At 38.5% G+C, this 17707-nt stretch overlaps 2 protein-coding genes across 2 annotated transcripts in view; both read left to right on the forward strand.

The window, feature by feature from the left end:
- map3k5 (mitogen-activated protein kinase kinase kinase 5) overlaps nt 1-4187 on the forward strand; it is an 81827-nt gene extending 77640 nt beyond the window's left edge. Inside the window, exons 28-30 of the mRNA XM_063494964.1 lie at nt 1405-1526; nt 1635-1711; nt 3028-4187. Coding sequence (XP_063351034.1) covers nt 1405-1526; nt 1635-1711; nt 3028-3088 — 260 coding nt within the window. The 3' untranslated portion in view covers nt 3089-4187. The remainder of the gene's footprint in view (nt 1-1404; nt 1527-1634; nt 1712-3027) is intronic.
- A 1402-nt stretch (nt 4188-5589) lies between these two features.
- lrp11 (low density lipoprotein receptor-related protein 11) lies at nt 5590-17446 on the forward strand. Its single transcript, XM_065472004.1, has 10 exons — nt 5590-5652; nt 5739-6394; nt 7184-7341; nt 8963-9104; nt 9254-9379; nt 9850-10041; nt 13961-14128; nt 14208-14264; nt 14353-14445; nt 14534-17446. The coding sequence occupies exons 2-10, from the start codon at nt 5827-5829 to the stop codon at nt 14686-14688; spliced, it is 1659 nt and encodes a 552-aa protein (XP_065328076.1). The 5' UTR covers nt 5590-5652; nt 5739-5826; the 3' UTR covers nt 14689-17446.
- Nucleotides 17447-17707: the final 261 nt, after the last annotated feature.

Genomic DNA, 17707 nt, shown 5'->3' on the forward strand with positions numbered 1-17707 from the left:
TGAACAAAGCTTTCTTATCACATACTGGAGGTGTAAATTAAGTGACTTCTAATTCTAATTTGCTGGTCTGATCAGCTATTCCAGTATTGTGTACAGATTGAACTCCGAGCTGGTGATGGGGGGGGTTGATTTCCACTGATGATGGTTGCTTTTCTGTAAGGGTAAAACTCATTATAAGAACTTTGTAGAGCAGCTTTAAACAATCTGCTACCATTTTCTGTCCTGTAGCTGCAAAGCGAAACTATTAACTTGCTACCTCATTATTAGACAAAGTACATTTAACCTCCTAAGACCCGAACTCTTCCACGGCATGCATTTTTAATTTCTCTTTGATATTTGGGCTGATTGGGACCTGATGAATGTAAAAACAAAGAATTACCAGATTTTTTTTTTTACCTATTTTTTGTTTGTAAGAAAAATGAGAGCCACATATGAGGATATTCGTTTAAAATTTCAATAGAACAGTAGCAGTATAATGTCCTTGTAAGTGGATATCAGGCCCTTGTAGAGCAAAATTGAGTATTTTGGTCTAAATAACCCAAAATGTGATATCCACATATGTGGACGCCAGGTCCTAGGAAGTTAAATTAAGATATTTTCATCCACTGTGGCCATTTCTCTCATACAGAAGCTTTTATCTGACCAAATAACAGTACGCGTCACTTTGAAAGTAACATTTAGGGAGGTTTAAGAATATTAAATGTTCAGCTTACACAATTGCACAAAGCTGTCAGTGATAGTGACTGTGACTTGTGATAACGAGGTTGCTTTTTTTTGTAGAGAAAAAGCAGCATATCCTGTTACTGCGACAGTTACTGCAGTTTTTCTGGCACCTTTACAAGCTGCTTTACAAGCAAACAATCATGGCAAAAAGTTCCACATGAGTGCTGCTGTGAAATATGGCCCTAACCACCGGGACATCATTTATTTGTTCACCTTCTATTTCACAGCCTCAGTTTTAGCGCTTTATCTGTTTTAATGTCTTATCTGGTTTCTTTTCTCATACGATACATTAGCAGAGTGTCAATCAAAAGGTAGCTATGTCCAAAAACATCTCCAGCTCTGTCATCTTTTGGGACATTATTCACAATAAGAGCATCGTGCTGCATTTTAATACAATTTAAAACTTGTGACTGAGACCTTAAACTCTTCAGGAAACTACTTGTTGAAGTAAAAACCAAGACAGAAGCACAATACTTTCTCATAGATTTCTGTGCATTCACACTTTATCCCCCCAGCTGGCCACTAGAAAGAACGATGATTAAAGCCCAGACCCAGCAGCTATGTCCATCTGTTACATACACTTCCTGTGTGTACGGCATGTTTGATCTCTCTTTAAACTGGTTCTTTTGTTAATGTTTAAATGTTTGGCTTATGGAGTCTTCTCAAAATCTTCTCTGTTAGACACCCCCACATCTTCGCATGACTTGGAGGGACAGAGGAGCCAACCTGCAGAGAGACGTGAAGACCCAGAGCTGACCAGCTGGCTGACACGTTACGGTGCTGACCAGGATGCCATAGACAGGGTGGGTCTCTGATTTTTTTTGTTTTTTTAACAAAGCCCTTTTTAGGATGATGCAAGTAAAAAAAAAAACATTTCTGTAAATATAATTTTCTCCACTTTGTTTCTTTAGATACTCAATGAGGAGTATACACTGAACGACATCCTTCATGATGTCACAAGAGATGATCTGAAGAGTTTAAGACTGAGGTAGAAAATGATTTTTTTTCTTTTGCTTTTAAATATTTCTATATTTGCTTCATATTTTGTATTCAGTATTTAGTCCCCAAAATACGTGCTGAAACTTGTACCTGATCACAGGAAGAGAAACAAGGGGGTTAAGATGGGAGCGTTGCATAATGGGAGTGTGTTGTTGCATTTCCTGTTCTTACACAAAAGTTTCAGAAGGCAGCTTTGTACTTCAGCAGTTCTTTGAGGCTAATATATGAAGGACTTAATTTATCACAAATTCTGTAAATCTGTTTATAAACCAAAATTTAATTTAATTTGCGGGGACCTCACAGGTTAGTAAGATACTGCTCTTGTAAGTTCTGAAGTGGGCAGTTTGGTTTGGACGTAGCTATGCTGTGTCTTAACCTGATGTCTTCTAAAATTTTATTAGGATGAAAATAGCTCTGAATAATTACTCAACCAGGTCACACAACACGTATCTAAACATGAATATTGATGTCTGCTACTGCAACAGTTTTCACCTCCTCTTTAAAGTTTCTTTGCAGCAGTGCAGGTCCTAGCATACTAATTATACTGTTCAATTTAGAGTGAAGCATGAATGAAACAAACTACTATGAAGTTCTTATTGGTTGTGTTTGATATCTGGCGCCACACAGTGGTCATATCAAACATTCAGCTATACACACCATATCTACTAAATTGCTTCAGGGTATCTCTAGGTCTTTTTTGTGTGATTGTATGTTTTGGGGTGGGGGTGGGGGTGGTGTTCCCCTCTGATGTTGCTGCATTAGAGGGGAACTTACTGTCTGCACATCTGACCCACAGGTTGGTTGAAATTGTGTCATGCAACAGGACAATGATCCCAATCACAAAACTTGATCCCAAATAGAATGGCTAAAAAAGCAGGAAAGGAATCAATAGCCCAGTCAAATTCCAAACCTCAACCAGATTGATGAACTGAAGTAATGCTGTAAGGAAGAGTGGGTCAAAATTCCTCCACAACGATATGCGATACCGATACCATACAGAAACATTAGTTATTACACAGAGTCCTGGGAAAACTGTCTTTTTCATGACCGTACAGTCTTAACTCTGTGTGATCTTAAAATCCAAACTTACTTTGTTTATGGGTATTTTGCAGAAACCTTCCTTGATGCAATAGTCATCAACAGATATCAAAGTTGTGCTCATGAGTCCCTTCTGACTCTCAGGACAAAGTAAACCATTTAAAATATAATATTTTCATGTAGGTTGACAGCTGATGGTTTCTTACAAATGGTATAAAATTCATTGGTGTGTGCTTTAAGCTAACAGTGTTTTGTTTGTCTTGACAGAGGTGGGGTCTTGTGTAAGCTATGGAAGGCCATCACAGACTACAGGCAGAAGCTATTCTAAGGCCTTAAGTGGTGACAGCCACTCAGAGAAGCCAGGACTTTTTTTTGTCCCCAACAACTCCTCTTTACCTCAGCGTTTATAAAAGCAAGATCCTGGAGAAGAAGCTGTGTTGACCATGTTCAAAGTGTGCAGCTTTCCACCCACACAATAATCTTCTGGAGTATTTTATAATTTTGAAAACAAAGAGTTTGGATATTAGGTCATTTTGAAAGTAAAAATTAATGAGAAGTGCCACTAGTTTTGTTATACCTGATGGACAGGGCACAGCTTTTGTTACAGGTGTGTTTAAAATGACAACTGGTAGGAAAATCTATTATTGAAATCTTGAAAACTGTCAAAAAAACCATTTTCTCCTGTCTTTACAAGATGTGATGTTTACAACTGACCGTTTTCTAATACAGGCCTGAGATACAAAATACTACATTCATCTGTACTGATATTTTTATCATTGCTTATCTTATCACTACTTTATTTAAATGTGTTTTAATTTAATTGTTATAGCAATCTGAAGGATGTCATTCCATGTCCTGCTTTTGTTTTTTCTTTTATTTTGTTTTGTTTTGTTTTTTTCGAACTGAGACTTATTTAAATTGTCCATGCTTTTTTTTTCCACATTTCCTTTTATAATATGAATCTACAATTTTATTTTTAAGAAATCTATTATGTAAATATAGTGTTATATAATTCTATGTGGATGACATTTATGTACTTTGAAAAAGACATCTCTAAACACAGTCAAATCTCCATGTAGATTGGACCAAGTTTGCAATGAGCACATGTGAAAAATTAATTCTATATTATTGTATTTTCTAGTATCACAAATCATAGATCATATTCACTTAATTGACAAAATTGTGTTTATCTTGCTTGTGTTGTGTCAGCATCATTCAGTCAAATATATAAGTTGTAATGAAAAATCTGACATGCAAACAAACTTCATATGGAAGAACCTTGATGTCCTTTTTTATTAATATTTTAAACCATAATGTCAGAAATCGGGGGAGGAATCGGTGAGCCTTGTGTCTGTTTTGTTTCAGATCTGATTCAAGATTGTTGTGATATATTGTTAAAATAAAACTTTTCATCTTGAAGCTGTGAAGGAACTGTGTTAGAAGTGTTCTTCAACAATTCACTTCAACAATGTGGGAGCAGGGGGATGATAATGGAAGTTGTTCTCCATAGTAAATTAAACACAAATAACTGTTTGTTCTTGTTTTTTTTCTAAATGAATAAAAAAGGCACTGCCTCTGTTCCAAAAGAGTAATTTCTGCACTTATCATCTAGAGGAAAGGTCGTTCATTTAGAAAAACAAAATGTTGACAATAAAAGTTAGGACTTACTATATGAATCATATATTTCTGTGCTTATTTCCGTATTGTGTTTACCTTAGATTTCACCAGTATTGTATGTTTACTCCACTACTTAATATGTTACAGAGATCATTTTCAAAGCTTTGCATGTTTTTATGGCCTTCGTATGCCAGTGTCAATTTTATCTATATAGAATAGTTCATTACATGTTAACTCAATGTTATTAAAAGATTAACAAAAGAAATAAACTGTAGCCCGACAATGGCTACTGTTAGCTTGAATGAAATGAAAACAAAACTTAACACACACTCGGAGAGCATCATTAACTGTAAGACTGTGAGAATAAAACTCTTTTAATGCTATTTCGGCAGCTTGTTCCAAATAATAGCAACACAGTAACTGATAGCACCCTGAGGAGCACACTTGGATCTCATTTTAGGAACAGTTAAAATACCAAAAATCTATTGCACAATGCATTGGTTTAGATTAAATTATCTAATATTATGCAATAATGTACAAAGTAGTCATCATAATATGCTAATAAACAGTTTTGAAGGGGGCATTACTACCAAGCACTGCCTATTAAACTAGGTTTATACACAGATATGCAAATATAGGAAAGCAAATAAACACCAGATTGTAGAATTAAAGATATTTAAAAAGTTAACAGGTATAATTTGAAGTTGGCCTTAAATCTTGTGTGATTTTTTTCCCCCCACGGACTAAGTACAGAATAAAAATACTTCTTCCAATAATCCATAACAAGGCTACACTTACTATCACTCACTATTAATAATATCAGGGAGAGACTAGTAGCACTTGATAATTCAACAAAGGAAAAACTCACGAAAATATAAAATCTAACAGTTACATTAATAATTCAATTAAAATTTTAATGAGCAAAAATATAAAATAAATAAATGCAGGTATTGCAGTATGGGATAGTAAAGATTTAATCAATGTTTAGGAGAGATGGGAAGTCTTATTTCCATGTATTTGTTGAATTTTTTTTTATATTTTATGTCTTTTATTTTATTCAAATCATCATTATTTAAGATTTTTAAACTATTTTAACATGATAGATTAATTAAAAATATACGACATTGGCTCAAACAGCCCCCGCCGGTGGATGAGAGCCGTTAACAGGTGAGCTGCTTTTCGTCCTGTTTATTCATCCCCGTGACGTCAGCAGCCATCGCCGACTCCCCCTCACCATGACAACAGCAGATTTCCAGCACAGTCGAAGGACGAACGGTAAGCTCCGCGGCTCTACGGTTACAGCTGGTTGTTCAGCCTAGCAGTGGCGTTAAACGATAATAACGGGGATATATTTAATGTAGGAAGGCCGTCTGTCCCGGGAAGGAGCTTCATGAGCGGGAGGCCAGCCGGAGGCAGAGGGAGACGCCGTCTGACTGTGTGATCAACAACATGGCTCTGCTTCAGCATCCCCGGCTGCTGCTCGCCTGTGTAGGGCTGCTGCTGCTGCTCGCCTTTGGCAGCATCGACGCTCGGTCTTCGCCTATATCGGACTTGAAATCCAAAATATCCGGGGTGGAGGAGCTCTTGGAGGAATTCCGCAAACAGCTGCAGCAGGACCAGACCTACAGGACAGGTGAAGTGATGGACTCCTGCGTGGGCGACTTCAGTGCCGCGGGGGATCGCATCATCCGGGCCAAGGACTCCATCGAGCAGGGAGCCACCTTCCTGCTGGCCCCGGACAGGGTGTATACCTGGAAGGACTGTGTGCACGCCTGCTGCTCCCAGCCTCACTGCGCCGTGGCGGTGCTTCACGAGGACCAGAGGCAGCCCGGGGACAGTCTCCGTTGCTACCTGTTTAACTGCACCTACAGGAGTAAGAATGTGTGCGCCTTCTCAGCTCAGAAAGGCTTCACAACATACAGCCGGACTCCCAACACAACGCAGGGACACCTCCCTGTTTCATCCAGCGGCTCAGCCCGGAGGCCCGGAGAAGAAGCTCCTGATGAGGATGATGCAGGTGGGAGACCCTGCAGACACACGCAGTGTTAGTTACTGGGTTTAGAACTGATTTATAACTGATAAGTTATTTAGAAAATGATAGGATGCCCATGCCTTCATGTATGTTTAAGTAAAATTGATGGAGCAATAGAAAATAGCATGTACAGTGGCTCATAATGGTTGCTGAAAACTTATTATTCATTAGCATGTTTTTCCTCTTATGACAGCAATTATTTCTTGAATTATGATGTTACAATTAGATCACTGATGATCTTATTGGATGGGCTTTTGTAATCTTCTATATGAGGTGTTATAAACTAAGATACCAAAAGCAATTTATTAATTTTCCTCAGGTTTGTGGCAGAAACCTTCTCCGGGTAATTTTCTGTCACTTTACTGTATTTTTTTATTTAATCCCACCAGGAAACCCTGCTGTTAAAACAGGATAACAACTTTCTGTCAGCTTTGTAACAGCTGACAGAAACTGACTTTAACAGCAGAACCAGCCTTTATCACCTGCTTCTTATCCAGATAATGCAGTAGAGAGGGTTAATGATTTGCCTCATAGGTTTGTAGCCTTGCCCTCCTGAGAATAGAAGCAGATGTTTTTGTGAGGGGCTTTGGGCCTGAGCAATGGAATTAAAAGGATATATGTGGATGGATATAAGTGGATAAAAAACAAAAAATATCTAATCATGTTTTAGCCTGCGATAGAATCAAACATGATTTAATGTGAAAATTGGATGAAGAGAGTAAATAAAGAGGCATGTAGAGGACACTTTCCATTTACCCGTGCTTGATATTGCAGACGTGGATGAGCCTCCTCGCAGTGACGCTGGACAGGATGTGGTTATCCAACTGCCCACAGATTGGGCTGTGCTGGATGGCCGTGACAGCGTGGACGACCACGGGATCCGCCGCTATGAGTGGAGTCTGATTAAAGGAGACACAGCCATCAATATGAAGGTCAGCATGTGCCTTAGTCAATACAGTCTATACAGGTGTAGATGAAAGCCTCTAACTATGGCGGTGACAAAGGATTAGACTAAAGATCCACATATATACATCTCTATTGTTCTCTCCTTCAGGTGTCTCTGATGTTTTCATTTGCAATATGAATACCCAGAAAGCTAAATGCGTTTGGGTATTTTCATTAGTTAAGTCAACAGAGTGGCTTGTGTGCAGAGATCCACAATGCTTTACTGAATCAACACAAATAAAGAGTTTATTATTTCTAAACTGCCCTTAGGTAAGCAGCAATATGAGACACTGTCCTGTGGTTATAACATTAAAGAGATTTTAAACACCCTGCACAGCTTTTCCTGTTCTTGTGTAAATATTAAAACCACTAATTTTCTGTATTTTCTACCTTTAGCAGAAAATAGCTCCCAATGAAAACAATTGGCAGGAAAGTACAGAACCATGTTGACACAGTGCTCATTATAGAGCAACTCTCTGTTCATAGCAGGTTGCACAACTCTTGAAAATTATGTATGGCAACAGTAATATAATATAATGTAATATACCGGTAATATAAAACTCATGGGCCAAGTTATGGAAAATTTAATTTGGTCTAAAAAATCTGCAGTATAATCTAATATGAAATCTAAGAACCTAGGTATGGGAAAAAGGAAACAATTGGAAGATAAACTAGTGGGTGATGCTGTCAGAAGATGTCCAGTCTCAGCATTTTATAGGTTATTCTGCTCTGCTAATTTTGCTTTTAATGCTGGAAATAAAAAATAAAAAAAGTGATTCTGACTGCAGCACAATGGCATAAAAATAACAATAGTACAGAAATATCAAATGATGTCAGACAAAAAACTCTGCAGCTAAAAATAACACACAAAATCAAAATCATCAAAGCAAAGGAGAAACAACACAACACTTATTACTTACCCTTCACTACGTCCCTCAGTACCCGTCCCTCTTAATCAGTCTTCTAGCCTTTTTATATGTATTGTATATCCTGCCCTGGTACAGATTTTTATTGATAAGATAATAGATAGACCTTACTTATCCCTTATTAGCTTAAAGTAGAAAAGTAGAAAATACATTTTGTCAAAATCAAATAAAAATAAATACAATCAAGTGAAATAATTAAATTTAATAAGTAATGTTGTAAGATCTAACAACAAAAAATATGTCAAATTCAAAAAAGCAAAAATAAAAGCGATTTAAAAACATGTAGGAAACAAAAAAAAACATGTAATATAAACAGCATAGTAAATATCAGATGGCGTCAGTATGACTGTGTAAGTGTTGTGATTGTGCAAAGATAAAATAAAGCGTTAGCATGAGAGAGCAGATTATCTCTGCTACACAGATGTGGTGCATTGCTGGGATTGATTGCATGTGGTATGGAACATTTCCTGTATCTGTTCTTGTGCCAGAGGAGCTGAGCCAGTCTGTCAGAGAAGTAAGTAGGATGGATGTATGATCCATGATGCATATACTGCTACATGTTTAAAACCCAGTGCTGTTTTACAGTAGTCCTCACTAGGTGTTTTTGATCTTTTTAATTTGGCAAAATAAAAGTCTAGAAGTTGATTGCTTCAGAGACGTATTTTTTGTTTGTGCGCTAAAGTCAACACATCCAGGGTTGCTGAAGATCAGTGGCCTCCAGGAAGGAGTCTACACGTTTCAGATGACAGTCACTGACACAGCGGGACAGAAGAGCTCCGATAACATCTCTGTCACCGTACTGGCTCCAAAACACCAAGCAGAAGGTAATGAACTCACCAAAACTTCCACCTATGTTCTGCAACTTCCTTTGTGCTGCACTGATTACCGCTAAAGGGTGTGTAACTTGTGACATATTCCTTTACCATTTAAAAGAGAAGATGTGTAGTTACTGTATTCTTATCTGTGCCCGCAGTATGTACCGGTCACTGCTCGAACTACCAATTTAAGTGTGATGACGGTTGCTGTATTGACATCACCTATGCCTGCGATGGGAAGCAGCACTGTCCAGACCGCTCAGACGAAGATTTCTGCCCAAACTGTAGGAAACACCTAGTACTCACTTTGTTAGAGCTGGAAGACTAATCCAATTTTCATTTCTATTAAAGTTTCACTTTTAATGATTATGCATACTAAATAAAATTAATTCATTTCAGTACAAAACTCTTTTCTCTTATAAATCAAGAACGACACTTTCTTATATGGCAGTGTGCTTTTGAACAAGCCCGAACTCACTCAGTGTTGGTTTCAGCTGAAGCCAGCATGACTAAAAAGAGAGCCGTTGGTCAGTTAACCTGTAAAAACTATGTGTTAAGCTAATGTACAGTTGTCTTAAAAGATCAAATTTACAACTAGTGAGTAAAATATCTGTTAATATGTTTTTGTGATGAGTGGATAATAGAAGTCTTTTGTAAGACTGAAATTATTTGAGTCATTTCATCAATATAAATGCTAGCAAAAATCCATAAACATACCTTCCCTTAAGCGATGGCTTCTTTTGTTTTTTTCTAGTCGATGGCAGCCGAAAGTCAGTGACCCACGCTGTGGACCCGCCCAGCCCTCAGCGGCCTGTCGCTCAGACAAAGAAAGCTGAAGACGTCTCCATGCTCCCGACTGGAGCCAGGAAGACCATCACACCGCAAGACACAAGCAAGGCAGCTCCTTCTCAAAGTGCCAGTGAACAGGGAGCTTCAGTCAGTCAAGGTAGAGAGGTCAAAGTCCTTGTAAAAGCATGTTAAACCACTCTGAGGGCATCTTAAAATTGTCATTTTAATGTTCTCGGGGATATAAAAACAGCATATATAGAATCACTACTCAGATACGATTTTTTTTAAAAAGCACTTAAATAAAACTGAGATTTAAAAAGATGTTGTACTTCGCCAGCGCCAACTCAAAGTTTCACAGGAGTGTGGCTTCATTGATGGCTCAGTCCATAGTGCCAACATGATCGACATCTTGGTTCATCCCACCAGACCACCGCGTACACACCATGCTAATTCAGATTTGTGAATACAAATTTGATAAGTGATAAGGAAAATTGATAAGGATGCTTTCCTACATCTTTACTATGACGTTCAGATGTGCCTGCCAGCACACGGTTAACATACTGTGAAAGTCTTTTGGGGACATGCCTCAGTACAATTCAATTGGCTCATAAATCACCAGACTGGCTGTTGATTGGCTCTCAAGGAAGGCCGGGCAATGAGTAGTTATCCCATAAATTTCTATTCGGGGTTCTTTGAGTGCCTTGGCTCTCTCCTATAACGTCTCTGGTGGTGTTCATGCTCCAAGGTACTTAAAAAACACTTATTTAAAAGGAGCCTTTGTACAAGATGCAGAGATATAAAGGGAAGTTGAAATAGGGACAGGCTTTGCTCCGTCATGATAACCACTGTAAACCACAAGATGGTGCCGCAAGTCCAACATAAGAAATTCCATTAAAGCAAAAATTAACCAACTGTTAACGCAACATCTGTACAGAGTTCATGTTACTAATTAGTTAAGAGTTTCAGGACTACAACATAATTGAATTATTTAGCATTAATAGTGGTTGGGCTGGACGTCTGCACTAAAACTAGAGCCAGTCGTTTGTCACAGCCAGCGGTCTGGCTCCAGTAAAACAGTATGTAAGCCAAGTTTGATTGGCCAACTGCTAGCCTGTTATTAAAAGTGATGCTGAAGTTATTAGTTCACCTGTAAAGCAAGCAGGGTCAACAAAATACTAATAGTTATTTCTTTTCTTTCTATTGTTGTTTTTACAATAATGAAGCATTTTTTTAGCAAAATAAAGAAGCTATTCTTAGCGGCATGGACAGCACAAAGGAAGGCAACCTTGGTTGTCCAGGGCTAGACACTGAAATAAGAAGCATATGGACTATAAAGCTTATTTTGGAGGAAATAAAAAGTACTACATTAAGCCCAGGTAGCCTACGGTTTTCTGAAGAAAGAGGTTGGCATGTGTTATCACAGAGGTCGTTTTATGGCGTAGTCCCAGCCTCCAACGAGGCAACGCCACGACTGAGACAGTGTGCAGCCAAAACCTTTATAGATGAAAGCCCATGTCTACAGTGTACTGAGCTAGCTCATTATTAGACAGATTTAGGCAATTAATATAAAATGGTGATGTTAACTATGTTTAAAGCACTTTAGTCACACTTTGGAGCATTTCTTCATTGCAGTCTGTTTAGGAAAGGAGAAACAGAAGAATATGAAAATGTAGGATACAGGAATTTGTGTCATTGGTGCAGAATCCCCTTTGTGAAGAGACCAAGAGGGTTTGGTGTGTCTGGGTACTGAAGCAGATGGAGCCTGTAGGCAGCCACTGAGTCATGGCACGGAGCTCAAAATGCTGGCAAAGCCACAGGGCCACTCTGCGGTCCCTGGGAAAGCAGCTCTTTGCCTGCATCCACTCTGAGTGCTGGAACAAAGCTCCTCTGTCCGCTCTGCCATCCGATCCCTGAATGTCACTGACCACACTGCTGTTTTACTATAGATATTTTGTGCTCAAGGTGGATTCTCAGGAGTCTTTTCTTCATTTGACAAATGCACGTCCAAGTGCTTAGGAAACTAAGATGATACCTCATTGTTTAGTGCTCAAAGTCAAAAGGAAAAATAGTTACTCCACTGTTGTGTAGAGGGCTTTGACCTTTGCACTCAAGATATCATCCAATGATGACATTGGATGATATCTTAAGTCGCTGGTACAAGGGCTCAAAATAATCTTAGCTGTCCGTATCACTTTATCTCTTTATTTAGACACAAAGTCCAAGCAACAGTCCTACAGCCAAGCTTGTTTGATCAAACATAGAAAAGCTGCAGATTGTTAAACCCACTTTATGACAATAGCAGTCTTTTGGTCACCCTTCATTTCTTTATCTTTTGCTAGAAAAACAAGAAATGCATGCACACATGGAAATATAGTATATAAGGCAAAACAGAGTTTGTACAATCCTAACAAGATTGAAAGTCAATATTTGGTTGGACCACCTTTATTCTTCCACACTTCCTGAGCTCCCTTAGATAAACTTTATTGTAATTTCTGTAAATAGTCTTCAGGAGTAGTTCTTTAAGCTTCATGAAGGACATCCAAAGCTCTTTTTTGGATGTTGACCCTCTTTTGTTCTGTTCTCTGTCAAGATAATCCCACGCTGCTTCAATGATGTTGAGGTCCGGGCACTGTGAAGGCCAAGTCATGACTGATGGTGTTCTATTGTGTATTCTTCTGTCAAGCTACGCTTTTACTGCATTGGCAGTAAAAAGACTGAACCTGAATACTTTCATTTTGGATTTATCACTCCATCAGAAATGTTGCCACGGACTTTTATCCCAGTTCCTGTGTAATATGGGATACATCAGCCTTTTCTCCCTGTTTCCCTTCCTTAAGAATGGCTTCTTCACAGCCACCTTAGCACTGAGACCATTTCTGATGAGGCTCAGTGAACAGTAGTAGTGTCCCTCTATGCTTAAATTGTTAATATGTCAGTATTAAGTTGTTTAAGTAGAAAATAGTCAGATACAAGGAAAAACATAGCTTATCAATATCATCTTCGACTAATATTCTGTCAATCTTCTTATTAATTTATCCTGCTGTCTATAACCTACACAACACTATAGAGTCAATACTGCCAGAGAAGTAAGATACTTCTGTCAGGTTGTACATGGAAGGACTAAGTAACCTTCATTTATTTATTCAAATGCACACTTTGATTAAATAGATATACACAAACAGAAAAATTGACTTTAATATAAAACTCCTACAAATCTTTATAGAAGCAAGTCTCAGCATCCCACCTTAAAATGGCTTTGGAAAGTTATTTTGAAGCTTGACCTGAATAACTTAATTTTCAACTGTAACTCATAACTGCTGATAAGAACTAAAGTGTAGAGTCGCAAAGGAAATTTGATCAGAAATCCTTAAAATCTTTGCTTCAAAACAAGGTTTAAAAGCTTTTTCTTTTCTGTTTTGTTTTTGTTTTTGCTGGAAGATATACTTCTACTATCATTTTCGCTGTTGCCGAATTCACCCAAAGATGTAAAGTCAGGGTTATTCGAGTGGTGTGCCATTCTATTAATATGGCAGTATGTTTAATACTGTAACAGCATCTCTTTTATTACATAATAGTATTTAATATTGATTATTCAATGCTAAAATCAATTTACCTGAATCCATTTGTAGGATAAATGTTGAAGTGTTGGATATTAAAATTGTAACACTAGCTACTATAGGCTGTATTAAATATGTACTTCATCTTCCAGCCTCGACCTGAGTGTTCAACTTTGAGCTGTTGATTTTTTTCAACTTGATGTGACAAATGAGGGATCAGCACAGTGAAACTGAGGACACCACTGTTAGCCTTCCTGTCTCTAATAATTAGCATACATTCCAAAATAAACTAATTTTGTTGTATTCATTATGATCTGAAGCTGGTGACTGAGCCCATAAAATTGTTTACTGAGGTCACAGATCAAGGACACTGAGAACTGTTACCACTCCCCAGGAGTCTCCCCATGCTGGCCACTAAAAAGGATATTGCTTTTTTACTACTGTCTCTGAACAGGTGTCATTGCTGTGCAAGAATCATTTAAATGTGTTAAATATAAAGGCCGTGTCTTGTTCCTTTAGACCCATGTGCTGCTGCTCCAGTTGTGGGACCCTGTAAAGGCACCTTCCCACGGTGGTATTACGACCAAAATGTGGGAGAGTGCAAACACTTCCTGTACGGAGGCTGCCAGGGAAACCACAACAACTTCCTCCAGGAGTCGGACTGTGTCAGTGAATGCATACAAAAAAGTGAGAGCCCACCTTACATTAATTTTGATTTATTTATTTTGTAGTAAGATTGACTTTATTATGTACGAACACCTTTTAGGTCCAGCTTTCAGACCTGCTAGTGTGGCTCCTCCAGTCACCAAGCAGACTGAGATAGGTATATTCATCCAAAGAATCAAACACATGTCAATAATTCAGTGTTGTGAGTCAGCTGTTTTCTCATCTAAGCGGTTTTATTTTTTAAGCTTCCCCTAAAACCAACCAGAGCCAAGCAGTGAGTGACGCCCCCATCTCCAAACCATTTCCAGTCATGGGAGGACACCCAGTCCCAGAGTCAGGTGAGACCCAGAGCTTCTGTCTGCTTTTTGTGGCTCTTCCCTTTCTATCCGATGACCTTTTCTGAATGGGGTGCATTTCTTTCTCCAGGTGCCATCCTTCCTCTGGCACTTGGCCTAATCATCACCGCCCTGCTGCTGCTCATGATCAGCTGTCGTCTCAGGCTCGTCCGCCACAAACTGAAGAAAGCGCGTCCCCTCACTACAGAGGAGTCAGATTACCTCATTAATGGCATGTACCTGTAGCCAATCAGAGACCCGAGAAAAAAACCATCAGAGCCCAATCCAGGACGTTCTGAATTTGCACTCTGCATTTCTTCGATGTCTCTTAATTTATCCTCGTTTCCTGTTAGAAAGATCCAAAGCTCTGCTGCCGTGAACGTTGCCGAACACCTCCACACCGATCCCCTCTGACTGTCACTGTATATCAGCTGCTGATAGATTCAGCGAACATACTGAGATGCTTGTGAATTCATACTTATGTCCTAACAAAATCACTGATGGAATATCAGCATTTCTCCTTTACTTCTGATACATATACTAAAATAGACACTTGTCTCATCTATTACAACTGATTCATTAAACACTGGTTACTTTGAGACAACCATTTTCATTTTACTGCACAAAACATGCGCTATTTCTGCCTCTGTACGACTTTAATGTGCCATATTTTTGCTGTGTGTTTTAATCACATTAAATTGCCGTACGGCAGACACAAAAAGCATTGAGTGCCTGTTACAGTCCTATAGGACCTGATTTTTTTCATGTACATAAACACATATACACACTTTTACAATGGTGGATGTTCATATTAAACATAATCAGAGTCTAATCATGTGGTCAGCATATGTGAGCGAGAAGGCTTCAGACTTTGTTAAATGCTCTGTTTCAGGTCCTTTTTTCTTCCTGCTGGTTCTTTAGGATGTAAGTGAGAGCAGATATTCCAAATTTGGTCACGTCAGCCACACGCACATTCATGGGTCTGAGGACAGAAGCCCAACCCACCTGCCTGTCAAACCTTCTGTTTATGACCTGTAGCTATTCAGAAAAACATAAAGTGTACTTAATTTGTCCCAAAAGGTCAGGCAGCCAAAATATTCAACACAGCCTGTAATAAAATATTTGCATAAACAGTAAAATAAAGCAGTGTTTCTCAGACTGTAGAGCACAGAGTCACAGTAGGTGGGGTGTGAGTGAGTTTGGTAAAGTGTGAAGTTTAATGAACATTATTTTTTTTATGAAAAATTAAACACTTGAGGCTTTGCTCATGAGCTTTTCTGCTGACCTTTAGTCCCCTGAAGTTCAGCACTGTCTTTTTTTGTTGGTAGTAATTGATAAAATTGTGGTTTGAGAATCGCTGGTTTTAATGGAGGGAACTCAAAGAGGATGAACCGGGGGCTGCACAAAGCCAAGTATGCCAAATAATAATAATAAGCATTATTTTGAACTATGAATCATACAAAGCTACTCTTGCTAAGTCCAAAATGTTATATTATGCGGCTGGAAATTATGATATGTGTCCTTTAAAGTTTGCCAGAATCATATAAAACTATAGCAAAGTCTTTTGGTGAATTTCTAGTCCTGTATGATTTTGTTGCGTATTTTTCTCTAATAAGGCAACATAATTGGAGTGTATACCATATATCTATATATATATTTATTTTGGAAAATGTATTCCCCCAAAGTGCTGTTTTTCATGTAACATATTAAAGTTTATTATATAAATAAAAAGTACCGGGTTATATATGTTAACAACAGGATTTGCCAAAACGATTTTATTTAGAGATGATCATCATATTTGTAGAGTTTCGTCTCTCCCTCTTGTATTTCTGGAATTTTGATAATCATACATTTAGTCCATCATGTCAAGAAAAAATCGTTTAAAATAATTTAGCTTTACAACCAACTTTTCATTACTTTGTCACAGTGTAGGGTTTGGCGTGAAGAAAACTGGATTTCTATCACAGCCCTGTCTTTTTTACTGATGGTGTGCTGAGCCAGTTCCACCTTGGTTCTTTTAGAGAATCAGCATATATTTCAACAAGTATAGCAACTCGACTGTTGATGGAGGAGAGAACTTGAAGGCTGAATCTGTTAATCCTTTTTTTTTTTTTTAAATTGTAGCTTCGAGGTATGCCCAGCCATTTTGTGTCTTTTATTGTGGCTATACATGAAACTGATTCTAGATTTGGCACCAACTTACTCACTCATCTGCTGCGTTATTAGGTACACCTGTTCAGCTGCTCCTTATTGCAAATCTAATCAGCCAATCACTGCAAGCAACTCAGTGGATTTAGGAATTTTGATGTAGTCAGGAGTTCTGAGGTTCAAACTGAGCTTTACAACGGGGAAGAAAGGCCATTAAAGTGACTTTGAATGTAGCATGTTTGCTGGTGATCGATGGGCTCATCCGAGTATTTCAGGAACTGCTGATCTGGGAGTTTCCCCAAACCACCATCTCTAAGGTTTAGAGAATGGTCTGAAAAACAGAAACTATCCAGTGAGCAGCAATTCTCTGGGTAGAAATGCATTGTGATATCAGAGAATGGCCAGACTGCTTTGACCTGAAAAGAAGGCAATAGCAACTCCAATAACCACTCATTACAACCACGGTATCTCTGAATCACACATTGAAGCAGATGGACTATATCAGCAGACCATTCTGGGTGCCACTACTGTCAGCTAAGAACAGAAAACTGATGCTATAGTTGACAGAGACTCACCACAGTTGGTCAATAGAATTCTCGAAAAGCTTCACCTGATGCTCACCAGTGCTTTATGTAATATTGTAGGGTCTACCTTACGATATAAAGCACCTTGAGGCGACTGTTGTTGTGATTTAGCGCTGTATGAATAAATTGTATTGAACTGATGTGATGAATCTTGATTTCTGTCGTCACATTTGAATGTTAGGATCAGAATTTAGCATAAACAACATGAAAGCATGGCTCTATCCTGCCTCGTATCAAAGCTTCAGGCTGCTGGTGGTGGCGTAATGATGTTGAAGATGTTTTCTTCTATTAAAGTTTTTCTATTTAAACACCACAGCATACCTGAATATGGTTTGTGATCATCTCCATCCCTTTGAACCACCTCCTTCAAGCAGAATAACACACCATGTCACAAATCATCTCAAACTGATTTCTTGAACATGACTTGCATGTCCTCAACAGTCACCAGCTCCTAATCCAATAGAACACCTTTGATATGTGGTGAAACGGGTGATTCACACCATGGATGTGTGACCGTGCAATGCTATCAGTTT

This window comes from Pelmatolapia mariae, linkage group LG15 (genome assembly GCF_036321145.2).
Source record: "Pelmatolapia mariae isolate MD_Pm_ZW linkage group LG15, Pm_UMD_F_2, whole genome shotgun sequence".
In the NCBI taxonomy this organism is placed as follows: Eukaryota; Metazoa; Chordata; class Actinopteri; order Cichliformes; family Cichlidae; genus Pelmatolapia; species Pelmatolapia mariae.

Excerpts from the sequence above, each read along its gene's own strand:
- lrp11 (XM_065472004.1), top strand. The coding sequence starts at position 5,827 with ATGGCTCTGCTTCAGCATCCCCGGCTGCTGCTCGCCTGTGTAGGGCTG. Across the intron at positions 10,042-13,960 it reads GGGAGCTTCAGTCAGTCAAG|ACCCATGTGCTGCTGCTCCA; the intron begins GTAGAGAGGTCA and ends TTGTTCCTTTAG. Across the intron at positions 14,265-14,352 it reads CACCAAGCAGACTGAGATAG|CTTCCCCTAAAACCAACCAG; the intron begins GTATATTCATCC and ends TTATTTTTTAAG.